The 19461-nt window shown below is 45.6% G+C and overlaps 1 protein-coding gene across 3 annotated transcripts in view; it reads left to right on the forward strand.

Moving 5' to 3' along the window:
- The first annotated feature begins 4940 nt into the window (after nt 1-4940).
- The window catches only part of MMEL1 (membrane metalloendopeptidase like 1), a 31941-nt gene continuing 17420 nt past the window's right edge, over nt 4941-19461 (forward strand). Inside the window, exons 1-3 of one of the 3 annotated variants that reach the window (XM_071449074.1) lie at nt 4941-5093; nt 11023-11228; nt 19121-19180. In XM_071449074.1, the coding sequence (XP_071305175.1) occupies nt 11075-11228; nt 19121-19180 (214 nt within the window). In that variant the 5' untranslated portion in view covers nt 4941-5093; nt 11023-11074. Of the gene's footprint in view, nt 5094-9915; nt 10936-11022; nt 11229-19120; nt 19181-19461 lie in introns of those variants that run through there. The other 2 variants (XM_071449076.1, XM_071449073.1) reach the window with 2 other exon arrangements.

The following is a 19461-nucleotide window of genomic DNA, read 5'->3' on the forward strand; positions in this document are numbered from 1 at the left end:
CTAGAACACAGGTTGCCTCATGAGATGAAAGAATTGCAAAAAGCAATAAGGGACAGTGGTATCTACTCCCCATATTTTAAACAAATGCTGAAAAGTACCCTGGAAGGACACACACCCACACCAAATGACTGTAAAAATCTTGCTGCTATAATTCTCACAGCCTCACAATATGTGCTATGGGAACTCAAATGGAAAAGACTGATTACAGGGGTACTAGCCACTTACAGACCGAGTAGTGATGCAGACCTTCGTACCCTTGTCATGTCTAAGCTGACTGGTGACCCTCCTGATGATCAGAATGATAATCAAGTGAATTTACCCAGAACAGCATTAGATGACATTAAAAAGATGGCTCGCAGAGCCTTTTTGCAAATTCAGCCTGCAGGAAGTTTTGAAAAAGCCTAAAATCTGATTAGCCAGGACTTGTCTGAACCATTTACCACATTTGTGGACCGGGTAATGCAAGCAGCAGAAAGAGAATGTGGCAATGATGTAGCTCTTTCCCACTGCTTTGAGACCCTTCCCTCACCCTGTGCAAGAAACCCAAGGGTGAATACACAGAAAAGGAACTTTATTGCTGCTTGCACAATGTGCTGTAGGACATATCCTCAGGGAATTCTGCTGGAAATGTCACACAGCTGTGAAGAATTCAAGTAGATTTATATTAATCAAGATTAATGTAATCAAGGAGGAAATACTGCCTAATAAAAGATGAAACTGGACACCTGTTTGTAATCCAACTTGCAGTCATTAATTAATTACAGCTTAAATATCTGTTGTTTCATCAGCACTGAGCTCTGTACAGACACTAACTATTTCTTTGCTCTCCATAAATTTTGTTCCTCTAAAATATTCTGCACCCTCAGTAACCGTGTTGTACATCATCACCAGGTAATGAATGCTGAAAGAAAATGTGAAATCATGGTTGAGAATGTTCCTGCACAAACAGCACCCTCCCAGGCTTGCCCCTCTGAAGTATTCAACATTCCCTCCAAGCATGTGAAAGGAAAATCAGATGTGAGAATATTTGCATCACAGAGTTAGACAAGTGTCCTGACCTCTGTGTTCTACAGTCCAGCAGGCAAAGAACAGCTTAGAAATGATGGCAAAGTGTTTGGAATTAAATATTCCACTGGAAGCTTTTCCTCAGAGTTCAGGCAGAGCTGAACTTTGAGCTTTTGTGATCTCAGAAGGTTTCATTTCCTTTTAAACCCCATCACTCCCATTAATATTTCCCATTTCACTTCGCTGTGCGCTCCCAGGTACTGAGGGAACCTAAACACAGGAACCAACTTCTGCAGCTGCTCTGGAAGCTGACACATCTCCAGGGAATTATTTTTCCTGCCTTTGAGCCCAGGTCATTGTCCTTCCCAGCTCCAGAGCTGGTGGAAGTGTGGCTCTGGCCCAAAGCCATCAAACCCAGGAATTTAATGAGTTATCCTTGTGCCCAAGTGAGGACAGTCCCCTTGGCTTGCAGGGGCAGATGTTCCACTCTAATGACAGCTAATCTAAAAGCCATTTCTTTCACCATCATGCCCCTGCAGAAGATTAACTGTTATCATTGTGCTGCTGCTGCATCCAGCAGTTTCCAATTTGCCAGGGCTCCGAGGAGCTGCTGTCACCAGAAATTGGATGGGGTACATGAAATGATCTCTGGCTCTGGAGCCTGCCTTTGGAGCCTTGGCTGCTTCCCTTGGATTTCAGCCACGCTGCTCTGGGCTGGGATCTGCTGCTTCACTCAGCCATTACTCAGTGGCACCTCAAGAAAAGCAGGTCATTATTTACAACCCAAAGCTGTGGGATTCAGGAGACTCCTTCCCCTCCTGCTCCTGCTGTGCATTTCAGGAATGACTTTTCCAGAGACTGCACCTGCCCACAGGTGTGTACACACAACCCTGAGCTCAGGAGCAGTGGTTTCTTGGCTCCCAGAAGTGCCTGGAGGGCAGAAAACAAACACTGCTGATATTGCTGATATTGCTGGTTGTAGCTCTCAGCAGCTGAGGATATCTGAGGGTGGGTGGGGGACAAATTTCCACCCCAAATGGGAGGCTGGAGAACATGAGCCAGTCCCAAAGATGTCAGCAGAGAGTGGAAACCGCTCATGATCACAGTGATGCTGTTTTTAGTGCCTCACTAATGAACCAGCAATTGAGAAAAGTGAGAAAGCAGCTCCTGTCCTGGCCCTCCCTGAAGTCACAGCCTGGTGCCACTGACCCTCTGGGTCCCACACCTCAATACAGGTGTGGGACCTTCACCTCTGAGGTGTGCAACCAGGTAATTTTCAATTAATTCACTTCCAAAGTCTACCTTGGGCACAACAGGCATGGCCCCAAGACCTCCTGGGAACCTTGGCAAGCCTCCCTTGTGTCCCTGAGAGCCACTGGGGACATGTTCTGTGCCACAGCAGCTGTGGTTTACGTGTGTCACCAGCCAAGTGATCATTTCTGTGTTTCTGTGTTCCCTGCACAGCCCCAAAGAGTCAGGAGTTGCAGAGAATGAACGAGAATAAGAATTTCCCCCTGGACTCTGAAGGAAATTAAGAGCAGTAGCTCATAATCAGTTTGCATGCCTCATTCCTGAACTGCATCAGTAAATGAGAAAATTTAGCTGTAACGCTGGGGGGGATTGTAGGAGGGAGCAGGAGGATGTTAATGATTCCATTCCACCCTGGTTTGCATTTTGTTATCCCCCTCATTTGTGCTCTCATCTCCAGGTGGGTGCTGCCACACCAAAAACCTCCTTGGGCTGACCCAGAGTGAGGGATCTGGAGTCCCCACAGAGCCCCAGCCTCAGATGCAGATCAGTAGTGGATGAAATGGAAAACTGACAGGGATTAGCATTTCCCCCCTCGAAATGACCACCTGAGAGAGCTCCTTGATTGCTTGGAATGCTCAGGTGTGCTGTTAGAAGGCATCCCAGCACTGGTAATGTGCTCCATCTGTTCTCTGCGAGTCACATTCAAATCTGAAATTATTGGGAACACCTCTGAGTGCCTGTCACGGTGTAGGGTTTGTTCTCCCACTGTAGATTTGAACAATGGGAACAATTATACCTTGCCATGTGCTAATTTTTGCAGCCTTGCCAAGAGGATCTTTTGCAATGTTGTTTCTTTTCTTCTTGTGCATCATTTGGCCATTCTTGATCAGCTTCCTGAAGTAAACAGGTAATTAATTAGCCATCTACAGAAATTGCCCTGTGTCCACAGCATTAATGTGCTTGGATGTTTTAATTGATTGCATTCTCAAATGGCTTGGATGGCTTAAATGCCAGCTAATGCAATCCAATTAAGACTCCTAATAAACCTGCCTGATGAACTGCAGGATAATCACACATCAAGCACAGATGTAGAGGAAAATGCCACGGAAGTGACAGTTGAGAATAGACTGTGTCGTTTGGAAAGATCCAAACCATTCTCAGCAGGGAAACTGGGAACATTCCCTCTGACTGGTGCTGGATTTGGGCCCCGGGACCTGATCCAACACAACTTTTAAGCACACACTTACAGCAGTTCCTATGCACAAAACCTTTTACACAGAGTCATGGAACAGCCCCAGGTTGGAAGGGACACCAAAAGGTCACTTGAGCCAACCTCAGTGGGAAAGGGGTCCTGGATAAGATTATCCATCACCCTGCCCAGCCTGGGAAATCTTATAAAATTCCAGTGAGCTGGACCTTATCAGGTCCCTGGGCAGGCTCTTCCAGTGATTGATTATTCTCACTGGCAAAAAAAAAAAAAAAATTCTTTTATCAATATTAAATCAAGATTAAACTTTTCCCTCTCCAACATCCTTTTGGCCCTCGTCTCCCACATGAAAAGAACAACTCAATAATCACCCTGAGGGAGCACAAATGTAAGGGAGATTTCAGGTGATATGGAGGGGGGAAGGCTCTTAAAAATATTATTCAAAGAAAATTAGCTGAGGAAGCAGGAATTTAAATAAACTCCTACTGGGATAGGACGTGAACTTCCAGTAGTGCCCCACAAGTAACTCACTTGAAGATGGTGCAGTGTCTTTGTGGCAGCTCTGGAGGTCTTTCCTCAGCCCAAACAGAGATTAGGGATTTAATGGAGCAATCTGTGTGAAATCCTCTGCTCTGTTCTGCCAGACAAGACATAATAGCTCCTGTGGCATCAATGTCTATTAATCTAATCTTGACTTTGATTCTCTGTGTGACTCCCTTTCATCTGTAAAATGGGGATAATTCTCTCTTTCAGATGCCTGTCAGTACCTCTTCGTTCCGAGTAGACGGTGCTTTGAAGATGACATTATTTGTACATTTTCTATTATGGTCAAAGAGCTGCACGTTGTCCCAGCCCCTTTCCCTGTCCCCAGCCCCTGTCCCTTGGAAACAGGAATCATCTCCTTGTCATTTTTAAAGGAACAGCTGAAACTTGCATGTGCTCTGTAACTGAAAATAATTTAAGGTAAAATATCTGAGACTTATTTTGTTTGGAATCTGTCTCCCTATACAGCAAAACAAGACCAAAAAAAAAAAAAAAACCCACAAAAACCTTTATGCCTTTCAAGTCATGTGCATGTAATTTTGAAGTGTTTTTTTTCATTAAGAATATAATTGCAATACTGAAATAATTTCAGTAGTGAAATGGGGTGTGAAAATGAGAACCCTGCACTCCAGAAGTCTTGAAAAACCTCTTGGGGAAAAAGGTAAAGCACCTCATGGAAAACGAGAACTTTCCTAAGGATTAATTACTGGAATAGAAGAGAATTCTCCAAATGCTGAGAAGCCAGGAAATCACCTTGTCCTCTTAAAGGCAGCCCTGCTACACAACCTAATTTCCAGTCTAGACATCAAACCAAGTGATTTCAGACGTGTTGGAAGGGGTTAAATCCCTGAGAAGTCTCAGAGCATTTAATTCATTGGGCACTGGGAGCCACCTGCGCGTGAGTGAGGGGGAGAGAGGGAGATTTGGGCTCAGCACTTTGCAAGGACCATTCCTGGGGAGAGCCTCAGTGCTGGCAACATGAACAAACGTTTCTTTCCGACTGCCAGGGAACACAAACAGCCCAGTTCCACCCCACAAACCGCTCGAGGCACCTCTGCAGCTGAAAAACCTCCTCCACAACAGCCAGGTAAGGCACCTTCACCTTTTTACCTGCTTGTCTCTGCAGTGAGTGCATCCAGAAACTCAGGGCAGGAGCTGCTGGACCTTTCCTGCATAACAACACTGATACCTGATCGTTTTTAATTCTGGGGGATGCTCCAAGGATGCTCATCTCTAAAGGGAGAGTTTTGAAACATCACCCAAACTTCGAGGTTTTCCCAATTCTAAACTGTTTGGGCTGTGCCTCTACCTGGACTTATTTCCACCCCACGCAGCTGGCAGCCAAGCTGCCTCAAGGAGATATTTCAATGCTGGGCTTTGTTTCTTTTCTGCTGGCTGACAGATGACAGGGTTCCGCTGGCTCTCAGAGACAAACCCGTTCTTTCTGAGCACAATGAGTTCCCCTCTGTGGGCAGCATCCCTGCCACAATAAATCACAGGCTACATCCAGCCATTGTCCTGGAGCCAGGCATCTGCTGATTCACCAGGGAGAGGCTGCTGGGTTGGGCTTTTTTTTGTTTTAATGTCACCCCTATAGCTTCAGATTTCCTTCTGGATTTAAGTGAAAAGTGTATCATAATCTCATTTGCTGGCATTTTGACTGGAGTAATGGACACTGTTCTGGTTACTAAACTGACCATTTTACACATGCATTATAAATCTTGGTGCAGGTCAGTTTTCCTGTTTAGATTAATTTATGCACACAGAAGAAATAGATCTTTGTGTATGTTTAAGCTGAACATTGAAACTCAGATGACAGCAGGTAACAGCTCTCTCTCCAGACTCATGGTTCTTTATTGTACTAAAACCAAAAAAGGTAAAAAATAAAAGAGATTTTAAGCAGTCTTGGAGGAGTTTTGGAGCTGCTCCTCACACAGAGGAGCTGATAATTTCTAACCTGCACTTCACACACTACAGGTGATTCCAGATCTGGAATTGCACTTCCACTGGCACAGAACTGCCTCAAATAATTTTTGGGGGTTTTTTTATGCATAGGCAAAGGATACAGGGCAAACTACCAACCCTGACAGCCAGAGGGAAGAGAATTTCCCTCACATCTCAGGTAGATGTGGACATAGAAATATATATATTTATATAGACATCTATAAGGATGTACCAGATAGAGATGGAGACCTTGTTTCCATGGCAACAACTCTTAAGACAAATCCCACTAAAGATGCTGCCACGTCCTGCTTGGCTCAGATTGCTTTAGGACATGGAGTTGTTTTCACATTTCACATTTGGTGGAGCTGTTTAATTCCTGCAGGAGAGCCCCAGAGCTCCAGCTGGGAAATCACTGCTCTACTGCACATCCACTCCCTGGATTTCTGGGAGCAGCAACCACGGGATCATCTATTCAGGTGACCCAGAGCATTCAATCTCATTAATATTAACAATAAAAACGGTACAAAAATTGGGCAGGCAACTAAAGCAGGTAGTATATTCTCATATAATACTATCAGGTGCATATATATATATATAATTTTAGGTTATATATTCTCATGTATTCTTATAAGCACAAAGTTTTTGAGGTTTACATCACTGGTGGCAAAACAAACACAGGCAGAGGGGGGGGAAAATACACAACTCATGACATTTTCCATCTTCAGAATCAATTCCTTCAGAAGGAGGAGTTGAAGGTCAACTTGACATTGTGGCAGCTACGACACAGCAACCAAACTTCTGAGCAAGGTAAAAATATCCTTGAAGAGCCTCATCCCAGCTCAGTGTCCCAGGTACAGCTGTAATTATTCCAGGTTCTCCAGGGGAAATATGAAGACAAAAATATTCAAGTGCTGTCTCCCAGACAGGTGAAGCACCAGCTCAAATATTTGCTGTCCAGGGCTGGAATCTCTTCCCTAAATTCCCCCCAGACTTGAGAATTTTTCCCGAGGAGAAAAGCACTGCATAAAGCCCCAGAGCTGCTCCCTCTCTGTGTTCAGGAGTTCTGTGCAGTTTGGGATGCCTCGTGCCTGAGGAGGCACTTTTGGAGTAAATATTCACATGTGGGGTCTCTGAGTTCCCGCTAAACACACCCCACAAAGAGGCTTGGCTGCTCAAGCCCCATCCCTGCAGGATCCAAGGGTAAAAATCCCTGATTTGAGGCTTTTTCCAAGCTGTAACCCTGCCCCACTTCGAGCTCTTTACACTTCCAATTTCCAGTAACAGGAGAACCTCCTCTGCAAAGTTCCAAAGTAAGCAAAAAGGGAAAAATCCTTTCAAAGTGGCCCAACCCAAACAGCAAATGCCTCATTGCTTCATCTGGTTTGTGTCTACATTGCTGTGGGGAGAGAGGATGTTTTCCAAGAACCGAAAACCCCCACAGTTCCTCAATCTCTGGAAGGAGAAACCCCCAGAGCAGTGTTCACCTTCCCAGGATTGCAAAGAGGGGATTAAGCTTTTTTAAAAAAGCTCTTTTGTAAAATGAAAGGCTGATAGATGGTGGGGTGGACCAGCAGGTGAGAATTTCTGCAGGCGCTGATTAAATGATGAATAATTTAATTGAATGTGAGATTTAGGGGAAAATAAAATAACAGAGCAACCCCATTCCGCTTCCCAGCGTGGAGCTGCCTTTGCCACAGAGGCTCCAAGGTGAGGGTGAGACTGTCAGAAATCAAAGCAGCTCTGTCCCCTCTGAAGCAGTGGCCAGAACAGGGACCCTGCTGCACTGCCAGGATGATGGATTGCTCCATCCCTGTGACCGCTCACGGTTGCTCAAGATAATCAAAATTAACGATGCTGCAAATAAGTCCTTTACAGTTGCTGGTGCTGCTCACGCAGAAAACAAGGGGTTTCTTGAGTTTTGTTGGGTTGGTTGTTTCAGTTGGGTTGGGTTTTTTTTATTTTTTACTTAGCACAGCAGAAGGAATAAAGGTCTTAGATTCTTGGCATCTTGGCATCTCCAAAATGGGCAAAATAATACCCTGCAGTGTCTTATGGCCATGGTGTAAGAATAAATGCATTACATCAATGAGAAAATCTACATTAAATCTATGGGAATAACTACATAAAATTTACCAAAAAATAGCTACATTAAATCTATGAGGAAAAACTACATTAAATCTATGTGAATAGCCACATTAAATCTACAAAATTAATGACATTAAATCTACAAAAATGCCACATTAAATCTATGAGAAAAACCACATTAAATCTACAAAAATAACTACATTAAATCTATGAGAATAACCACATTAAAGCTACAAAATTATCGACATTAAATCTACAAAAATGCCACATTAAATCTATGAAAATAACCACATTAAATCTACAAAAAATGCCAATTAAATCTATGAGAATAACCACATTAAATCTACAAAATTAACTACATTAAATCTACAAAAAATGCCAATTAAATCTACGAGAATAGCCACATTAAATCTACAAAATTAACTATGTTAAATCTACAAAAATTGCCGCATTAAGTCCTGTGAGGCACCTGCCTGTTGCAGTTTTATGTCAACCAGGTAGATCCTACTCAGAGCCAGCTTAGTTGTAAAGTAAGAGTAAAACTACTCAACAACAAGGAAGATTCCCATAAACCAATCTTTGTTAGCTGCAGAAATTTCTGCAAACAGAAACAAGAGATCACTTAAATCCTAATTAGAGATATAGATTTGTCCTTAGCAGTGCCCCTGCCTTCTGCAGCTCTGTTTGCCATATGGACACCCAGGAGCATTTCCCATCCCTGGGTTCTCCCACTCCTCCTCAGCTGCTGGGATCAGAATTCTGCCTTCACACTTGCCAGGAGCCCGAGTTAACCTGACTCTGGAGAGAAAAAAAAAAAATGAAAGGGAAGTTCTCCCAGGGGTTTTGAGGCACAATGGTGACTGGGAGAAGGAATTGGTGTTTATTGTTCCCCATTCTTGGAGCACTGGGTGTCCCAGCAAACAGCCTCAAAGGAGCCCCTGCTCTGCCCCCAGCACCTCCTCCTGAGCTCACACACAAAACTCGGAGTGCAGAGGCACAGCCTGGCATTTCTGCCACGTGAAATCCTGCAGTGAGAGGAAAACACCCCCAGCCCCAGCCCCAGCCCCAGCCTGCTCCTCCCTCCTCCCGGGGTGAAACAAAACCCATGGGAAACCCACCCTGCCCTTGCTTTTAGCGCCTGTCCCAGCTGTTCCCAGCCGCATTTCCATGCAGGAATTGTGTGCACTGCCTGCAACAGCCCATAAATCAGCCCGTTTGTTCGCGCTTCTCCGTTCATCCCACCCCAAAGCTGCCGGCGCTCGGGGAAGCCGGAGAGCCCCAGCGGGTTCCCATGGAGGGCAGCGGCCGAAAAAAAACCGGGGTAACAGGATCCCGGGTGGAATTCAGGCATAACAGAACAACGGGTGGCATTTCAGGGACAACAGAATCCGGGTGGCATCCCGGGGGTAACAGGATCCCGGGTGGAATCGCAGGGATAACAGAATCCCGGGTGGAAATCCAGGGGTAACAGAATAATGGGTGGCATTCAGGGGTGACAGAATAATGGGGTGTCATTCAGGGGTGACAGAATAATGGGGTGGCTCCAGTGGTGACAGGATCCCGGGTGGTATTGAGGGATTACAGAATCCAGGGTGGCATTGAGGGATTACAGAACCCCGGGTGGAATTCCAGGGGTAACAGAGTCCCGGGTGGCATTTAAGGGGTAACAGAATCCCGGGTGGGATTCCAGAGTAACAGAACCCCGGGTTGCATTCAGGGATAACAGAACCCCGGGGATAACACAATCCCGGGTGTCATCCCGGGATAACAGAACCCCGGGGATAACACAATCCCGAGTGGATTCAGGGATAACACAATCCCGGGTGGATTCCGGGCTAACAGAGCCCCGGGGATAACAGAATCCCGGGCTAACAGAGCCCCGGGGCTAAGACAATCCCGTGTGCATTCCGGGCTAACAGAGCCCCGGGCAGCTCGGGAGCCGCCGCCGCGCTCGGAGCGCCTCCAGCCCATCCCACTCCCTCCTCCCCTCCGGAGCATCTCCCTGGAGCTGGGAAGGGCTCGGGGCTGAGCTCCCAAGCCTGAGCATGGCTCGGAGCAGCCTGGCAGAGCCGCAGCCTCCCGGAACCGCCCGCCGTGCCCGGAGCCGCCCGCTGTGCCCGTCCTGCGCCCCCGGAGCCGCTCCCGGGCACCGGCGAGGGTCCCAGCCCGGATTCCTTGAGTGGTGACAGAGGTGACAGAGCCTGCGAGGGTCCCAGCCCGGGCTCCTTGAGTGGTGACAGAGCCTGCGAGGGTCCCAGCCCGGCTGCCCTGAGTGGTGACAGAGCCTGCGAGGGTCCCAGCCCGGCTGCCCTGAGTGGTGACAGAGCCTGCGAGGGTCCCAGCCCGGATTCCCTGAGAGGTGACAGAGCCCTGCGAGGGTCGCAGCCCGGATTCCTTGAATGATGACAGAGCCTGCGAGGGTCCCAGCCCGGCTGCCCTGAATGGTGACAGAGCCTGCGAGGGTCCCAGCCCGGATTCCCTGAGTGGTGACAGAGGTGACAGAGCCCTGCGAGGGTCCCAGCCCGGGCTCCTTGAATGGTGACAGAGCCTGCGAGGGTCCCAGCCCGGATTCCCTGAATGGTGACAGAGCCCTGCGAGGGTCCCAGCGCAGCTCCCCCGGCTGCTGACAGAGCCCTGCGGAGCTGCCCAGCGCCACGGAGGGATTATTCCGATTATTCAGGGAATACTTTGGAAGCGGGCGGTGAAAGCGGCTCTTTGCCCCCCTCCTTCCCTGCCTGCGAGAAAGGAGTTGCCCAACCTGGTCATGAGACTTTTCCAGACTTCCCAAAGAGGCTCCTGAAGTTGTGACACTGCCAGACACCCCCCAGAGCAGACACGCAGGCACGGGAGATGGAGAATGATCTTGGCAAATCTGTGGACAATCAGATGGACAAATACATGTAATAACTTGGACTTTTTCTTTTTCTCTCTGTTTTTATCCCGCTTCCTTTTTTTTTTTTTTTTCCCTTCTCCCTATCCTGATGTAGCCGTGCTGTTAACCCTTTCTCGCCCTCCCCTCCCCGATTTAGAGTTACAATAATGGGGAAATCAGAAAGTCAAATGGATATTGTGGAAAAATCGACCAAATCTGGGAAGAAGCCCTGGAGCTTTGTGGCCATCGGGCTGGCTGTCCTGCTGCTCCTCATGACTTGTGCTGCCGTCGCCCTGGTGATCCTCTATGCCAGCAGCAGAGGTAAGAACCTGGGAATAATCTGAATAATCTCTTCCCCTTCCCTCTGCAAACAGCAGAAAAAGTCTTTTTTTTTTCTTTTTTTTCTTTTTTTCTTCAGAGCTAAATGAAAACAAAAATAAAGGGAGACCATGAGGTCACCTCTGTGGGGGACTGAGCTCTCTCTGCCTTGCTCCCAGCTTGTGTTGGCTTTCACTTAAATTTTGAATTATGCTCCGCGAGATTCTATGCTTTTATTTAATTCCGTGCAGTTTGTTGGATTCAGAGCTGTTTTGACAAAGCTGGTGTGCTGTTTCAGAGGGAAGGTGTGTGTCTGTGTGTGAGGACTGACATTTCCTTATTTTATCCGAGCACAAGCCAAGATTCATCATTGCCAGGGCTTTTAAAGCAACAGCTGGTTTAAAACACTTCTAAAAACAATCTCCCTGAAGGGGAAATTGCTTATTACAATGTGAAAGCCTAGAAAAAAAAAAAAAAAAAAGCCACTTGCTGCTGAGGAAAAGGAGACTTTTTAAATATTCCAACAACAGGCATTTGGATCTCTAAGTGTGATTTGCTTTTTGCTTCAGTGACTTGAATGCAAATACCTTGCCAGAAACCTGACATTGAGGCACGTTATTTTGAAGTGTTTTGCCTAAATATTTTAACTGCAGAGCACACTTGGTAAAACCCAAGTTTTCCCCGCTGGCACGGCAAGCGCAAAGTCCCACTTTAAAACCCCGTGAAGCATCAAATGCTTGGGAGCAGCTCTGCCTCGTGTTTGTCACTTCCATCAAAGCCTCTTGGACCGGGAGCTTCGTTAAAACGCTGGAGAGCGAAATTAAAGTGGGAGCAGCAAAACTGGAGCAAAGCACAGCAGCAAAACACTGTCTCTGCCTCCCCTGCTGCAGGGAGCTGCATTTTCAGCACTTGTGAGTGAAACACTGCACAATCCTGAGCAATAATTCATTAAAAAAAGCCTTGTTATTGTTCACTTCCTTTTGCCACCAGCAAAACACCAGGCAAAATCTGAGTGTTTAGAATTGATAGAGTTCATCTGAAAGTTTATTCTATTAGCTCGGGAGAGGAGAGGAAAGAAATTCCCCAGAGCCAGGTCCTGGAGGAGGAGTTTCTGTGTCAAACATTGAGCTTGGCTGGGTTTTGCTGCCTGCATGCAGAAAGGACTTGGGAAATCTGCCCCACATCCTTTGCTGGCTCCAGACAATGCAGAATTCAGGTATTAATAACATTTGCCCAGGTGCTGGTCTCACCCAAACCCAGAGGCAGAGTCTGTGCTCACTACGTGTGTTTAAGGAAGGCTTACCTGTGAGAAAACAGGTCTAAAACCTAAATATCTTTTCTCAGGCTCATATCTGCAATTAAATTTTCCCTGGAAATGTTTCCCAGGCTGAGCCCTGAGTGCGGGGCTGATGTTCTGCTGCCCTGTGCCCCTCCAGATGTGTCCAGCTGTGCCCTGGAGCCACTTTGTGCCTCTGTCCCCATCCCAGCTCACAGCTGGAGCAGCCTCCGGCTTTAGGTGATTCCAGGTGGGAGATGAAATTCCAGGTGGGAAAGGAAATTCTAGAGGGGAAAAGAGATTCCAGGTGGGAAATGAGATTCCAGGTGGGAAAGGAAATTCCAAGTGGGAGATGAAATTCCAAGTGGGAAATGAGATTCCAGGTGGGAGATGAAATTCCAGGTGGCAAAGGAGATTCCAGGTGGGAAAGGAAATTCCAGGTGGGAAATGAGATTCCTGTTGGGAGATGAGCAGCAGGAGCTCCATCCTCACAGAGCACTGTCCACATGCATTGCCTGGGCCAAGAGCTGAGGCAGTAAGAGCTCTGCACACTCTTCCTGCAGCAGAAATATCTTTTATTTGTCTTGGAAAGTTTTGTCCCAGCGCCTCCCCTTAGCTCTGTTTTGCTGTCACACTTCAGCCCATTCCCAATGCTCGGGCAAAAGCCTCAAATCCCTTTTTCCCCCGTGGGAAAAGCACCTCTGGCTCAGAGCTGTGCCACAGAAATCCCACAGAACAACAGGAAAAGGCCAATGTGGCTGAGCACCCTTCATGTGATGCAACCACCAGTGTTGTCCTGGGAACCTCCTAATTGCTAATCCCACTGAAATGTTAATTTTGGAATGTGCATGGGACACTGGATTGCTCACTAAGAGCACATCAGGATTTCTCACTTCACCTTGATGCACCCTTGGTCAGAATGACACTACCCAGGCTTCTAAAAATAATTTTGTTTCGCTTGTAATTAGGAATTAAATTAGAAAATTAAAGCACTGCCTGTCCTGCTTTGCATTCACTTTTATTTTTTTTTAATTTCTAAAGGCATGTTTAGGCTCTGTGCTTCAGGGAGAATAATTTTCTGCTTGTATCTATCTTGCAGAAGAGCACTGTGGTGCATGAAACAGGCCTGTGGGCACAGCAATAATGCCTGGAGTTCTGTTAATGCTGACTGGGATTTTTATCTCTATTCCTGGCCAACAAAAACACTCAAGCTCTCACAGCAGTGCAGTTACAGAGGTCTGGACACAATTTGGGGATTTTTGACATCCAAGGAACTTTTCAGACCCAAAAAAAACACCCTCATCTGAGGGTGTTTCTGTGTTTCTGCTGAAAACTTGGGCTGTTGTTCTAGAAAATTAATTGAGATAAATAGAGAAATACCTGTGTTTATACAGAAAACTTGGGCTGTTGTTCTAGAAAATTAATTCAGATAAATAGAGAAATACCTGTGTTTATACAGAAAACTTGGGCTGTTGTTCTAGAAAATCAATTCAGATAAATAGATAAATATCTGTGTTTATACAGAAAACTTGGGCTGTTGTTCTAGAAAAGTAATTGAGATAAATAGAGAAATATCTGTGTTTCTGCTGGAAACTCGGGCTGTTGTTCTAGAAAATTAATTCAGATAAATAGAGAAATACCTGTGTTTCTACTGAAAACTCAGGCTGTTGTTCTAGAAAATTAATTGAGATAAATAGAGAAATACCTGTGTTTCTGCTGAAAACCTGGGCTGTTGTTCTAGAAAATTAATTCAGATAAATAAGCTGAAAGAAAACATAGGAAGAATAAAGTAATATTTGGGTGACAGATTCTCAATCCTTCCCTCACCCCATCTCAGCAGCTGTTTCACAGCTCCCTCTCAGCATTTCCTGAACCCAAACCTCCTCCCTTGCTGGAAAGTCACAGCCTGGGGAACATCTCAAACCCCTCTGTAGCTGACACATCAAATCACTCAGCAGCTCCTCAAATGACTTCCAGCCTCATCCAATTGCTGCTCCTGTAATTCTGGTTATTTCCTTGAATTTCTGCCTCTGAGGAGGAAGGTTCACTGATGTTTTTGTGTCTGCATCCCCAAAATTGTCCCTGCTGGCTGTCAGGAAGGTCCCAGCCTTCTGCTCTCTCCAAACAAACACACACAAACCAAGCAGCACCTTGTTCTGGAGGTGGTTTTTAACAAAAAAAAACACTTTTTTTTTTTTTTTTTACTGCATTTCCTGTGCTGAATGTGATTGTTGTGCACTTCAAATAACAGATTTACACCAGCCTGCTGAGCAGGAGCAATATCTAAACTAAAAACTGAGGGGAGCTGGTGGCAGAGCCCTGGCTCCTCTCCTTCAGTGCTGCTCGAATGGAGCCTTCCCTAACGAGCCAGCAATGGAGGGGAGATGCAGGATTTCACCAAGTGGCAGCTAACACAGCGGGCATGATGAAATTTTGGGTGGCATGATGAAATTTTGGGTGGCGTGATGACATTTTGGGTGGCAGGGCTCTGCTCAGTCCCTGTCAGATGGAGCCACACAAATGCAGAGCAGTAATGGGGCCTGACAGGCCATGCAGGCCTGCAAAATGGGCAAATAAACACAAACTTTACTGGTTCTCACACCAAATTCTGGCTCAGCCATGGTTCTAGGCAAGGAATCCTAGGAAAGGTGGAATAAAACCAAACATTTGTGTTCTGCTCTCCTTGTGAAGACGCTGCCACCTGGCACAGGCAGCCCTCCCTGAGACAGAAAACCTGAATTTGGCAATTCCCTTGTTTGCTGAGAGCAAATTTCTGTTCTTACAGCAACAAGGGCAGCTTGCAGTGCCAGAGGAGATCTGAGAAAAGGGAAGGTGCTGAGAGGTAAAAGCTCCCACATGAGCGAGCGCCTGGTGACAACTGTGGCTCTAATTGTCACCATGTGTGCCATCCCCAGCCATCTGTGCTCCTCCAAAGGCACCAAACACAAGCTGTGTCCTCCAGAGCCCTGCAGGAGCCTTGGCTTGGCCTTTGTTCTCTTTAAAATGAGCTGCACTAAGGCTCTGGAAAAGCAATTTGGGTTTGCAAAGCACCATCACCCTAAAAGTGAGCTGCTCATGGGGCTGCAGAGATGCCACAAGTTGTGGTCAGTAAATGGGGAGACACCAAGCACAAGCTGTGTCCTCCAGAGCCCTGCTGAAGGCTTGGCTTTTATTCTCTTTAAAGGAAGCTGCAGTAAGGCTCTGAAAAAGCAGTTTGGGTTTGCAAAGCACCATCACTCCCAAGGTGAGCTGCTGAAGGAGCTGCAGCCACCCAGAGGTGCCACAAGTTGTGGTCAGGAAATGGGGAGACACCAAACACAAGCTGTGTCCTCCAGAGCCCTGCTGAAGGCTTGGCTTGGCTTTTATTCTCCTCAAAATGAGCTGCTCTGGAAAAGCAGTTTGGGTTTGAAAAGCACCATCACCCCAAAGCTGAGCTGCTCATGGGGCTGCAGAGATGCCACAAGTTGATTTTCTGCCCCTGCTGCTGGCCAGGACAGGGCTCAGTGGCTCCTTGTGGGGCCAAATTAAGACAATAAAATCCTCTAGAGTGCCCCCAGGGTGTCTGAAGCATCTCCCAGCTCTCAGGTGAGCAGTTCACCTCTGGAGCACTTCACTTCCCTCCTTTTCCTCCGTTTGGAGCAGTCCCTCAGCTCAGGGCATTGCATTTATCTCCATTAAAGCTCCTCTTGCCTGATCAATTCTCTGCTGCTGCTGTGTCAGGCTGAAATGGATGCCAAAGCAGGAGCCCCTCCATCACTGCAACTCAGCCTGTCAGCAAGGCTTGACCAGGGAGGAAAACAAAGAGAGAAATACCTGGGTGTCTGCTGAAAACTTGGGCTGTTGTCCTAGAAAAGTAATTGAGATAAATGGAGAAATATCTGTGCTTCTACTGAAAACTTGGGCTGTTGTTCCAGAAAATCAGTTCAGATAAATAGAGAAATATCTGTGTGTCTGCTGAAAACTTGGGCTGTTGTTCTAGAAAATTAATCCAGGTAAATAAATACCTGTGTTTCTGCTGAAAACTTGGGCTGTTCTAGAAAACTAATGAGAGAAATAGAGAAATACCTGTGTTTCTGCTGAAAACTTGGGCTGTTCTAGAAAATTAATTGAGATAAATATATAAATACCTGTGATAAATATATAAATACCTATTGAAAATAAATAAATATATGAATTAACTATAAATAAATATATAAATAAATATAAATATATAAATATAAATATAAATGTATAAACACCAGTGATAAATATATAAATACCTATTGAAAATAAATAAGTATATAAATTAACTATAAATAAAAATATATAAATATAAATATAAATATAAATATAAATATAAATATAAATATATATAAATACCAGTGATAAATACATAAATACCTATTGAAAACTTGGGCTGTTGTTCTAGAAAATTAATTCTGATAAAAAGAGAAATACCTGTCTCTCTACTGAAAACTCAGGTTGTTGTTCTAGAAAATTAATGGAGAAAACAAAAGGCAGAACTGTTGAGAATTCAGAAGGTGCCTTTTAAGTTCGTTTCTAGTTTTTGGGAGGTGAAAAGCTCCAGCTGAGTGAGCAAAGATCTGAGACCGCAAAGCCAAAGAGGGCAGAGCTGGTCATGACCAGAGGCTGTGGCAGGAAAGGTCCTGAGGAATGAAAGATCAGAATTGACAGAGGAACAAAGGAGACACTTTTCCAGGTAAACCGAGATCTCCTCCCCAGCCATTTCCCATGGCCTGGGTTTGGGGCAGAGTTTCAGAGCCCTGGAATTCCAAACTCTGGCTCCCCTGCTCATCCTGCTCAGTTACAGCATCACAGCCACGAGGCCCTGGGGAAGGGAAGGGAGCTCAAACCTCACTCAAAGCAGAAAATGAAGAGAGACATTGTCAGGTTATAGTACAGAGAGAAGCTTTGATTTTTGAATTAAATAAATAAATAAATCATTTCAGCCCTGCCTGGTCCCTGGGAAACAATGAGAAATTGTCTCCACAAAATTTAATAGATTCTGCTACAAAATTCTTGTAGTACAATTTTTTCTTCCTCACTTTGCTCTTTGCTATTGCTCCTTTCCTTTTTGTCCTTGAACTACTCATTTCTTTTCCTCCAAGTGTTTTGTTTCCCCCTTGGAGATTCCCTGAGCTTTTAGGTTTGATTTTTGCCCATTGGTTAATTATGAGAGGGTTTAAGAAACTCCAAAAATTTGGCACACAAAAAAAATCCCAACAAATGCTGAAACAAACACCAAAAAAAAAGAAAAAAAAAAGAAAAAAAGAAATAAGAAAAAAAAAAAGAAAAATAAAAATATAGCTATCTCTATGAAGCTTCCCATTTTTCCAGGTATTTTGTTCCTCCCCTGTTCAGGTTGCCAGACACAGAATTTGGGCAGGACATCCCGAATTCAGGGCAGGACACAGAATACACAGAATTTGTCTCTTGCAGATGTGCTTCCACCCAGCACAGCCACGCTCAGCTGAACCCTGGACATTCCCCAGCACAGTGGGGGCTTTTTATGGCACTTCCAGTGATGAACTTCAAAGCCCTCTTTTCTCCCCCACTGTTTCATTTCCCTCTGAATTACTGTAATCTTGTTTGCTCTCATGTAAAGCACTTACTTGCATTGAAAGTGATTTTTTTGGTAACCCTTTTCTGCAAACAAGGATCAAAAACAAAGCTTAAAAATGGCTAAATCTGCTGGAAAGGATGGAGATTTTGTTTTTCAGAGTGGAACCACATCGTTGCCTGTTTGATATAAGTGGGTAGTAAAGCAAGACATCCAGTTTCTTAAATGGGAAATTAAAGCAGCAAAATTAATTTCCTTCCCAGGGCCAAGGAGATCCCTCAGATCCCTCCCAGTGCAGCTCATGGAGGGACCTGACACCTGCCCAGCATCACCAGAACCTTCACTTGAATACTCAGCACCAAAAATGATGTGTGTGCATGGCTTTCTGGGCGTCTTCTGCACTGGGAGAACTTCACAAAGCAAGCACTCAGGAATAGAAAATGAACAGTCAAGGGCAGGACTTCAGTGGCCTTTTCCATGCTGAACTCAAATTTGAGCACAGGTCCACACAGTCTCCTTGTTCCTGCACTGAAAATTCCAGATCCTCATGAAACTGTGGCCAAAGGAGGCTGTGACAGGCTGGCCCTCCCCAGCACACAAATACCTGGAGAAATTAATGCCATTTAATTTCCTAAATTGGATCCTGGTGGCTCAGAGCAGCACCAACCCAGCTCTGGGCTTTTTGCCCCCTGTTTAAACCTCTCAGTGTCATTGACTTCAAAGACGCTCAGAGCATTTTAATGGATTATCTAAAAAAGGGTCCCACACTTTGGGTAGGCTGTGGAGGCAGTTAGCAGGCAGAAAAGATGGTCTTATTCTCCTTCCAGGAGAGATAAAACTCACTGTCAAGGTTGTTGTAGTGCTGCTGCCAATAAATTTTCCTCAAAAATCCCCAGATTTCTTCACAGTTGTCATCTGATGTCTCTGACAGGCACCAACATTCACTCTCCTGCTCTCAAACCACTGAGCTGTCACTGGGACTGGGCTCTGGTGAGTGACTTTGGGAGGAATTCCCTTCCAAAACAAGTAATTCCATCTGTTTTCCTCCTCTCCCTGCAGGTTCCCGCTATGGCACCAACTCGGGCGACATCTGTACCACCCCTGGGTGTGTGACAGCAGGTAATGGGGCGTTGGGAATTCCTGCTGCACAGGGGAGGCTTTGTGGGCTGGTCCTGAACCTGAAAAAGAGATAATTCACAGTTTAGGATGAGAAGGAATGAGATTTCCCCTTGGGTAAGGAATATCATTCATAAGAGGCACAGGGAAATTGCCAGTGTGGCAAAGGCCATGGACTGACCAACACAATCTGTGTCTAAAATTCCCTTTAGACTGAATTTTCTCTCTCATGGGGCATTCATCTTTTTATTTGTGGTATCTACAGCTCAAGAGAGGTAAGGGTC

Source organism: Agelaius tricolor, unplaced genomic scaffold (assembly GCF_023055355.1).
Source record: "Agelaius tricolor isolate 1412-34295 unplaced genomic scaffold, bAgeTri1.0.p SCAF_28, whole genome shotgun sequence".
Taxonomy (NCBI): domain Eukaryota; kingdom Metazoa; phylum Chordata; class Aves; order Passeriformes; family Icteridae; genus Agelaius; species Agelaius tricolor.